Source organism: Neophocaena asiaeorientalis, unplaced genomic scaffold, assembly GCF_003031525.2.
Source record: "Neophocaena asiaeorientalis asiaeorientalis breed wild unplaced genomic scaffold, Neophocaena_asiaeorientalis_V1.1 scaffold282, whole genome shotgun sequence".
In the NCBI taxonomy this organism is placed as follows: domain Eukaryota; kingdom Metazoa; phylum Chordata; class Mammalia; order Artiodactyla; family Phocoenidae; genus Neophocaena; species Neophocaena asiaeorientalis.
In genome coordinates this window covers 36,424-46,502 of record NW_020172595.1, presented here as the reverse complement: position 1 = coordinate 46,502, position 10,079 = coordinate 36,424, and the positions used below count along the sequence as shown (strand labels likewise).

At 54.7% G+C, this 10,079-nt stretch overlaps 1 protein-coding gene across 3 annotated transcripts in view; it reads right to left on the bottom strand.

The window, feature by feature from the left end:
• NOTCH4 (notch receptor 4) overlaps positions 1–10,079 on the bottom strand; it is a 24,397-nt gene that overhangs the window by 13,577 nt on the left and 741 nt on the right. The window contains exons 2-13 of one of the 3 annotated variants that reach the window (XM_024738627.1): positions 9,660–9,741; positions 9,181–9,473; positions 7,241–7,588; positions 7,019–7,141; positions 6,673–6,909; positions 6,393–6,548; positions 5,760–5,954; positions 3,972–4,085; positions 2,276–2,389; positions 2,067–2,189; positions 1,065–1,224; positions 291–436 (exon numbers count right to left, since the gene is read on the bottom strand). In XM_024738627.1, the coding sequence (XP_024594395.1) occupies positions 291–436; positions 1,065–1,224; positions 2,067–2,189; positions 2,276–2,389; positions 3,972–4,085; positions 5,760–5,954; positions 6,393–6,548; positions 6,673–6,909; positions 7,019–7,141; positions 7,241–7,588; positions 9,181–9,473; positions 9,660–9,741 (2,091 nt within the window). The remainder of the gene's footprint in view (positions 1–290; positions 437–1,064; positions 1,225–2,066; positions 2,190–2,275; positions 2,390–3,971; positions 4,086–5,759; positions 5,955–6,392; positions 6,549–6,672; positions 6,910–7,018; positions 7,142–7,240; positions 7,589–9,180; positions 9,474–9,659; positions 9,742–10,079) is intronic. The other 2 variants (XM_024738629.1, XM_024738630.1) reach the window with 2 other exon arrangements.

The following is a 10,079-nucleotide window of genomic DNA, read 5'->3' as shown; positions in this document are numbered from 1 at the left end:
CCCGGCCCTCTTTGCCCCTTTCCCCTTTTTTTTTTTTTTTTTTTTTTTTTTTTTGCCGCACCGTGGGGCATGTGGGATCTGAGTTCCCTGACCAGGGATGGAACCTGCACCCCCTGCAGTGGAAGTGTGGAGTCTTAACCACTGGGCCACCAGGGAAGTCCCAGCCCCTGCCCAGTTCTTCTTGGTGGTGACTGAGATCCAGAGCCCTTTGGACACATGTCTCCACTGGCCTTGCCCTTGATTTAGATGGTGGTCAGCCCAGGGTATATACGGTTTAGGGAGCACCTCACCTGTGTAACCTGTGGGGCAGGTGCAGTTGAAGCCAAAGGGTTGGGGGTGGCAGGTCCCTCCGTGGGCACAGGGTGTGGAGACGCAATCCCCCAGCTCTGTGTCACACTCTGGTCCTGTCCAACCCACATCACACACACACGAGGATCTGGTCATAAAAAGAAAGGGGGGTTTTCTCTTCTCCCCTCCCCGTTGGTCAGACCCCTATGACTTCTTCTTTTTTGGCCCTGGGACTCTGGCCCCTTTCTCAGCGTCTTTGCTCTCAGCATTGTCCCCCTTCTGCCCTACCTGTCCCACTCATTTTCTCCAACTAGATCTATCTATCTATCTATCAATCTATTCATCCATCCCTTCTATAACTTGTTTATTGTCTGTCTTTCCTCATTAGAACCAAAGCTCCATGAGAGTAGATACCTTGTCTCTTTTGTTCTGTGTTGCTCCCCCAATGCCTGGAAATGTATCCACACATAGTAGATGCTCAATAAATATTTGTCTAATGAATGATGAGATGAATTGGTCCTGGGATTTAATACTCTTCTTTCTGCTTTGACCTCCCTAGTCCTCTGTTTCCCTCTTTATTTATGAACTCTCCCCTCATCGGATAACACTCACCAGTCAAACCCTCTCATTGGTTGTGATCTCAGAACTTTGCCATCTTCTTCCCATTCCCCGTTGGTCATTTCCTACAGACTCACCCCTCACTGGCTCTTTTCTCCTGCCTTAGCTGAGGAGGACCCAGAGGAGACTATGAATGGGGAGGGCCTGGGAGATGTTACCTCTGGCAGTGCCCATGGTGGCAGGTGCAGTTGTCTTCAGCTGGGGCACAGCCAGGGCTTCCACTGGGGCAGAGGCAGTGGGCCTCTTCCTCCGGATCCTGGCATCTTTGCTTGGGCTGGCACAGGTTGGGGGCACACAGGGGAATTTCACAGAGATGACCTGGTGTGGGGAGATTGGTCAGAGAGAAAACGGAGTCCCTCCCCGTCCTTGATGGGGCCAAAGGCCGCTTCTTATGCCTGACTTGCTCACTCTTCATGAACCTGTCCTTCAGTGGCTCCCTAATGCCTCAGGATACCAACTTCTTTAGAATGCCACATGGGGTCCTGCATGCCATGGTCTTCCTACAATTGCTATGTTTCTGACCTTCGCCCCATTGTAGCCTAAGCTCTGGATGTCCTACACTCCCTTAAGCGGGGTGTGCTTTTCTTCCCTCCGTGCCTTTGCACATGCTGTTATCTGCAGTTAAAACGCGCTGCCTAGCATTCTGTCTTGACAAACTCCTACTCAGTCTTTAAGACTCCGTTCAGCCATCTTTTCTCATCTCTAGTCTGGGATGGCCAGTCCTTTGTGTTCCTATAGGATCCTGTGCATTCCTCTCTCAGAGCATGTCTCTGGGCCATAATCAACTTGTTGGTCTCTCTACAGTAGATTTAAATCCACTTGAGGATAACAACTCTTGCTCAACTTAGTGTCTGTGTCTGGCATAGTAGACACTTAATAAATGTTTGCTAAATAAGCAGATGAATGGCTTGCCTTTGAACCTCATCCTCTGCTCCTGTTCCCCAGTCATGCTGCTCATGTTGGGCCTGATGTGGGTCCTACAGTAACACTCACCCTCAGCTCCTGTACGGTTGTGCAGGTTTTGCACTGCATAAATTTAAGGGATTCCATTCTCATTCTGTTCTCACATCCCAATGCTCAAATGCTCATCAGTGACCTCTACTGTACCCCAAATGGACTCAAATACCCCTCCAGTTCTTTCCAATGCCTCCCCCGCTGACCTGTAAAGCCAGATGGGCAGAGGCAAAGGAAAGCTCCTGGGAGGTCAAGGCAGCTGGCTCCAGTGGGGCATGGGCCACTCAGACACTCGTCCACCTCCGCCTGACAGCGTGGGCCTTCAAAGCCTATGGCACAGCAGGAGGGTCAGGGACCTGCACGGAAGTCTGCGCCTGCCCTCACTCTCGCCTCCAGAGTTTGAGCCCCAGTTTACCTGGGAGACACTTGCAATGGAAGGATCCAGGCTGGTCCTGGCACTGCCCACCGTTGGCGCAGGGAGAGCTTCTGCACTCGTTGATGTCCTCCTCACACCGGGGGCCAGTGAATCCTGGTGGGGTTGGGAGTGAGAGGGGAGAGATGACCAAGGTCTTTTTTTTCCTTTTCTTGACTTTCTCTAGATTTATGAGGGAGTTTGTTACAAATGTTTGAGCTTTACAGGCATGATTTCATGGAATCAAACAAAAAATTAGGAGTTAACACTGGTATTTAGCCTTCTCTTTACAAATACAGAAATAACATTGCTACAAATTGCAAGGGAGAGAATCTTGTTTCAAATGGTTTGGTTTGGGGTTTTGTCTAAATGTGTCATTATATAATGAAGGCACCAATATGGGAGCTTTACAAATAGTGATTTGGATTTCAGGACAAAATAGAGCATAACTTGGTAACTTTAGTCTTTTTTTTTTTTTTTTCTTTTCTGTACGTGGGCCTCTCACTGCTCTGGCCTCCCCCGTTGCGGAGCACAGGCTCCGGCCGCGCAGGCTTCACTGGTATTTAGCCTTCTCTTTACAAATACAGAAATAACATTGCTACAAATTGCAAGGGAGAGAATCTTGTTTCAAATGGTTTGGTTTGGGGTTTTGTCTAAATGTGTCATTATATAATGAAGGCACCAATATGGGAGCTTTACAAATAGTGATTTGGATTTCAGGACAAAATAGAGCATAACTTGGTAACTTTAGTCTTTTTTTTTTTTTTTTCTTTTCTGTACGTGGGCCTCTCACTGCTGTGGCCTCTCCCGTTGCGGAGCACAGGCTCCGGACGCGCAGGCTCAGCGGCCATGGCTCACGGGCCCAGCCGCTCCGCGGCATGTGGGATCTTCCTAGACCGGGGCACGAACCCGTGTCCCCTGCATTGGCAGGCGGACTCTCAACCACCGCGCCACCAGGGAAGCCCAACTTTAGTCTTTATATAAATAAGGCATAACTGGATATGTGTACTAATGCTGAAAATACATTTTATCAAAAGAATAAATACAGGTCCTGGCCCTTTCCCTTGCTAGGAAAGGTGAACCTGGAGGACTTCCAGAGAAGACACCTGGGACAGGTGGAGATGACAGGAGGGTGATGCATAAAGGTGAAACAGCCACCTGCCAGCCGTGTGACTTTGGGCAAGCTACCCAACCTCTCTAGGCTCCACTTTATTCTCCTGTAAAAGGGAAATGATAATATAAACTACTCATGGTATCACTGAGAGAATTAAATGAGATAATGCCTGAAAAGTACATAGCCAAGTGCCTGGATTAGAGTAAATATTCAATAAACATCAGTTATTATCATAACAGGGAATAGAGGGATGTCCCGTGAAGCTGGAGAAGGAAGGCCTGGGGCGACTTTCCCTGCATCCGTGGCGAACAGTGCCAAGACCAGTCGGGGACCCCCGGCATGCAGGGGGAGAGTACAGAGGACTCTGCAGGAGGGCTGGAGAGGAGGGATATTTGGGTGACTTGGCAGGACAGAGATGAGGGTGCGCGAGTAAGCAGGGGAAGATTTGGAGGACATAACAGAAGAGAGTTTGGAGAAGAGAGAAGGAGTTGGAGAAATGGGGCGCTCCACGGTCTGGCCCGAGAGAGCTTCAAGAGGCCACGGGCGATTGCCAGGCTGGAACCGTGGAGTGGAATCTGCACTCACCGGGCCGGCAGATGCACCGGAAGCCATTGAGCAGGTCGTGGCAGTCAGCCTGGTTCAGGCAAGGGGCAGAGGCGCACTCGTCTGTCTCTACCTCACAGAGCCGCCCTTCTAAGCCTGAGGAGGGGTCAAGAGCGAGGCTCAGCCAGGCCAGCCTTGCCTTAGCTGCTCACCCCTTCTGTCCAGGAGGCCTGGGTTCTAGAACCAGCCCTGTCCCTGACCTGCCCTGTGCCCCAGCAGGCAGCCTCTCCCAGGGGGCCGTCTGCGTGTGGGTTGGAGAGATGAACCCGAGACCCTGCTGCTCTGCTGTGTTTGGCTCTACCCCCCTCAGGTGTGAAAGCTCGAGGAGCAGGGCTCCTGCCGGGACATGTGGGACGGCTCTGGGGAAGTGCCTTTTGGGGCCATTCCTCTGTGCACAGAAGGCAGGGCTCACCCGGGAAGGCTGATCAGCCTGGAGGTCCTCGAGGTACCAATGTGACAAATGGGCATCTGCTTGGAGGTGATTCACTCCTCTTGTTCTACCTGGGCAGACCTCTGTGCCAGGGAGACCAGGGATCCCCAAGGTGGGGATTTGAAGGGCATCTGGGGACCTGTGTCACTGCCATACTTGTCCTGCTTCTTCGACCTCCTCCCGGTCTCCACTGTCTCACCCTGAACTGAAGCTGGACCTCGGCTGCCTCCCTCTTCTTGCCTGGGGAACCTGCCTCTGAAGCTCCTTGAGATCTACAACCTTGTCTCTTGGATTAGTGGATAGTTTTCTCAGCATTTATCTTTGGATGCTTCTCAGCTTAGGAAAGCTGTGTAGTATAGTGGGTAAAACTGTCAAAGCTCTGGGGTTGAATCCTGGCTCTGCCACTTACTAGCTGGGCAACCTTCAACAAGTCACTTAACCTCTCTGTGCCTCAGTGTCATTTATAAAATGGGCATAGTAACAATGCTGATTTCATAGGGTTATTGTAAAGATTAGATAATGCATGTAAGATGCTCGGGCACAAAGTAAGCTGTTATTTTCCTGGTTTTATTCAGCTCCCTGATATTGGCTCTCTCACTGCCTCCCTGGAGAGATGTTTACCCCCCTTAAGACTAACTTGTAGGTAGGTGCAGCCTTGCAGCATTCCTTTCCCGTTGTACCAAATTCAAGCACACAGACTGTCTAGGATTTTTTTTTTTTTTTTTTTTTGCGGTACGCGGGCCTCTCACTGTTGTGGCCTCTCCCGTTGCGGAGCACAGGCTCCAGACGCGCAGGCTCAGCGGCCATGGCTCACCGGCCCAGCCGCTCCGCGGTATGTGGGATCTTTCCACACCGGGGCATGAACCCGCGTCCGCTGCATCGGCAGGTGGACTCTCAACCACTGCGCCACCAGGGAAGCCCAACCCTTTGGGATTTTAAAGGTTTACTCTCAATCTCTACAGGGGAGAGGTTCTGTGATTAGGATGAGCCTTCTGGGTTGGCATAAGCAGAGGCTGCAAGCATGAAGTTTATTCACTGCTGCTCTGCTCTCCCTTGATGGGCCTCTGTGTACAGTGGACCAGTTTGTGTACCCTGCGGTGTCTATGAAATGAATGCAGAGTTGAGCAGTGCACAGCCTCACTACCGTCTGTGGCAGTCCTTCTCCCAGGGGCCGTCAGTTTCCCAGAGTTTTCATCTGGGGGGTGAGGAGAGGAGGAGAAGCATTCTTTGCTGTCTGACCCCAACTGGCCTGAGGCTATCTGTGCTCTACAGGGGTCACGTCCAGTGGGTTCGGGATTAGTCTCCCGTCTCCTCTACTTGAGGGCCCACTCAGCTGGTACCTGGTGGGCAGAGGCACTGGAAGGTGGCGAGCAAGTCCAGGCAGGTGCTGCCAGGGTGGCAGGGCTGCGACAGGCACTCATCGTGATCGGCCTCGCAGCGGGATCCCGTGTAGCCAGGGGGACAGAGGCAGTCAAAGGAGCCGGGCGTGTTGAGGCAGGAGCCGCCGTGTTCACAGGGACTGGGGCCTTGCTGGGCTAGGAGGAGAGAAGATCTGGGGGTCCGCAGGGGTCAGTGGTGGAAGGGCGAGGAGGCCAGAGTGGCAGGGAAGGTGATGAGATCAAAGTGGGGAAAGGGATTGTGGCTTTAAAATGGAGGAGGACTAAATGGGGCCTCGAGGGCTGAGGATTGGTGAGAAGACTGTGTAAGGCAGAGATGCCAAAAATGGACAAATTCAGGAAAAAGAGATGTTTACTTATTTACGTGGCCACTGTGTGGCTTGCGGGATCTTAGTTTCCCAACCAGGGATCGAACCCAGGCCCTTGGCAGTGAAAGTACGGGGTCCTAACCACTGGACCGCCAGGGAATCCCCAAGATGTTTATATTTTTAATTTGGGAAACAATTGGCCTGTTTCCCTCCTCAGTGCAGAGGCTGTCTGGGGGCTCAGAGAGGGTCTCATGTGGAGGTGCCTCACCCATCTGACACTCGTCCAGATCCTGGTGGCAAGTGGGCCCCGTGTAGCCAGGCTGACACACGCAGAATGTGGAGCCCCTCAGGGGGTTGGTGTTGCACTGGGCTTCCCGGTGGCACGGCTGGCTCAGACACATGTCCTCCATGTGGCACAGGAGGCCTGGAGGGCAGGGTGGAGGCGAGGCTCTCAGAGGCCGCTTGAAGCTCTCAGCTGCCCTCCTGGTGCTTCTGTCACGTACCATCTCCACCTCCCGCCTCCCGCCTCCCTGTACCCCGTGTCACACCTGTGCGGCCAGGTGGACAGAGGCAGGAGAAGGAGCCCACACGGTCGATGCAGGTGGAACCTGGGGCACAGGTGGCGGCAACACAGTCGTCCAGGTTCTCCTCACAGCCCGTGCCCCCCCAGCCGCTCACACACACACAATGGAAGCCACCAGCTGAGTTCTGGCAGGTACCCCCGTTTCTGCAGCGAGGGGGACCCTGAACCTCACATTCGTCCACATCTTCAGAGCAATCCCAGCCTGCCAAGGGGAAGGGGACAGGTGCTGGAGCTGGGGGCCCTGTGAGGAGTGGAGAACAGGGGCTGCCATCTGGGCCACTGGTGCCATCAACTTGGCTGAAACGACTCACCTGTCCAGGCCTCTGGGCAGAGGCAGGTGTAGGTGCCCAGCCCATCCTGACAGGTGCCCCCGTTCTGACACTGGTGCCCGACACAGTCATCTGGATTCACCTCACAGCTTGGGCCTGTGAAACCTGACAGGGTCATGCGATCAGCTGAGGGAAGGGGACCCATGGGAGACAACCTCCGTGCCCAGAGAGAGGGGCTGCAGGAAGACCCCTGCGAGGACACACCTGGGGGACACAGGCAGAGGTGGAAGGTGGAGTCTCTCCCTGGAACCACTTGACAGGTGCCCCCATTGGGACAGCCCCTGGGGGGGCAGGGTCCTGGCCGGAGCTCACAGCGTGGACCCCCCCACCCAGCGGGGCAGAGGCACTGGAAGGACCCCAGGGTGTTATGACAGGAGGTGCCCTTGGGGCAGGGTCCTGGGTCCAGGAAACACTCGTTGACATCGCGTTCGCAGGCATGGCCCTCGAAGCCAGGTGGGCAGCGGCACTGGATCTGGGGGTATGTGGCCAGACACACCCCTCCGTTGACGCAGGGGTTGGCTGAGCAGAAGTCCCGGAGCTGGCAGTGCTCACCTGAGGCAGAGGACGGGGCAGGGGGGTATTTTCCTAGCACTGCACAAATTCCAGCTCCTCTGAGATGACCCAGCTCTCACTCTGGATTATCTCTGTGTCGAATTTCCCTATTTTCTTCCCTTCCCTCCCATACCCTCTCTGCCCTATTCCATCACCCTCACTTTTATCATTCTTCGGGAGGGTTATATCTGGAGTGACCACATTTCTCAAGCTGAAAACTGAACATGTAGCTCTTGGTGGGAGTACTGTGAATCAGCCCTGCTTGGGAAAATCTGGGACGGAGGGTTCCTCTAGTGGTGACCTTGGTGGTGAATTAGAAAGCACGCAGCCTCTGCAAGCAGGAGACTTAGCCCCTTGCCTTGCCCCGCCAGCTGTGTGCCCTCGGGCAGTCGTCTTGCCTCTCTTATCCTGATTTCCTGATCTTCAGGTGGGTGTAATGGTCCGGATAACGGTAAAGAGACTCACTTCACAGCGGTGTGCACCAGTGGGAATGGTGGCGCTGGCGGCGGTGGCGCTGGTACTGAGCTAAGTAAGCACTTCCTGAGCATTGCCCCCTTTCTTCTCGACAACAACCTTATGAAGTGTGGACATCGGCTGACAACCGAGGACCCAGACAGCTTAAATATCTTATGCAAGGTCACATGTCTAGTCAGTGGCAGAGTTGGCAATGGACCCGAGGAGGGGGCCGCCCGGAGCCCCTACTCTGAAGCACAAGGCATGGCAAGTTGCCACTGACCATCCTTCTTGTCACATACGCTGGTCTCTCACACCCGGTCTCAGGCCCCGTTTCCTCAGAATTTCCTCGTCAGTTAAAAAATCTCCATGTCCTGGGCCCACCCCAGATGCATGAGGGCAGGCTCTCTGGGACAGGGCACCGGTATTTTTAAGGCTTTCCAGGTGACTGCTATGCCTACCTAAGTTTGAGAATCTTTGTCTCTAGTCCACCCCATCCTGGATGCACCCACATCCCAAGCACTCTCTGACCTCGTGGCCTTTGCTGCCTGGTCCAGCCCTCCCCATCCTGGTGAGGTGTTATGGAACCTTTCTCTCCAGGGCCTCGCAGCTCTGTCCGGGCACCCCTGACCACTTCCTCATGGTAGCACACCCTGCCCATCATGTGTCCTGCTCTCTCGCTCCAGGGCTGCACCCACGTCCCGTCACACCGCCCACCACTGCAGTCTTCCCGGGTGACAGTGTGGGCTCCCACCACTCAGAATAGAAGCCATTCAGGTGCTCAGAATGCAGAGTCCTGGAAGTCCCCTGCTGTGCTAGGCATTGACCCTCTAGCTAGTGGACCGAGGGGAGGTTGAGGGGCTGGGAGAGGGGTCAGGGTGGTGTGCGAAGGGGGCTGAGGCAGTAGCTATTTACCAGCTGGCTTGGAAACACCTCAACATCTTAGCAATCGGTACTATCCTGTCGGTGAATGTCAATCTTGGGTAAATGGTTCACCAAGAACTGGCTTGTTGATTCTCTCGGCCTCTCTCCTCAAAGGGCTCGCAGTCTCTCAGGCTCTATTTCCATCTTTCCTACCCCACAGCCCAGCCCGTTGCCCCGGCCTGTCCCCCTTCCTCGCCGCCCCCATCAGTGCTCACCTGTCCATCCCGGCATGCAGGAGCACTGTGGGCGGCCTGAGGCCTGGACGTGGCAGCGGCCCATTTTGGAACAGAAGGAAGAACAGGGGTCCTTGAGCTGTGCCTGGCACCTCTCACCAGTGAAGCCAGAGGGGCAGGTGCAGAAGAAGCTGGGGGCCAAGGGAGAGGGAGGGCTGGGGGAGCTGGGAAGGGTGGGAAGCAGGGCTTGACAGCTGCCTCCATTCTGGCAGAGCTGGGCATCCTGGCAGGGGTCCGGAAACTGGCATGTCTCACCCAGGAAGCCAGGGGCACACCTGGGCAGGGGAGGAGACAGGAGAGCTTACTTCCTGGCCCTCTGCTTTCTCTCCTCCCTCCCTCCTTTGCTTTCATTTGTCTCCCTTCATCTGCTTCACCTCCTCCCTTTCTCCTTCCTTCCCATTTCTCCCCGTCCCCTCCCCTACTCCCCTTCCCAGTCTCCCACTCCCACAAGGTGCACTCACTGGCAGGTCCCTTGCCCCTGAGATAGGCTCAGGCAGGTGCCTCCGTTGGCACAGGGTTCTGGGAAACTCCCGCACTGCAACCCTAGAGATGGAGACGAGGATGAGATGGGAGCAGGTAGCATTACGCTCCACTTTTCCTCCCGGGACGCCCCGGAGGGACCTGCCTGCAGCAGCCCCGCACAGGTGCTCTGAACCCCACCATTGCCTTGATACTCTTGTTCCTAATCCCCACGTGGTGCTCACTCCCCAGACCCCAGATCCCAGGCCTCTCAGTTACTAATCCCCACCCCTCCTTTCCTGTTTATTCTCTGGCCTCCCAAGTCTAGCTTCAGGCTCCATCCCTCGGAAGCAAGACAACAGGAATAAGGAGGGGGGCGCTGAGGGGACTCCTGGGAGGTGAATGGCTGAAACATTGAAGGG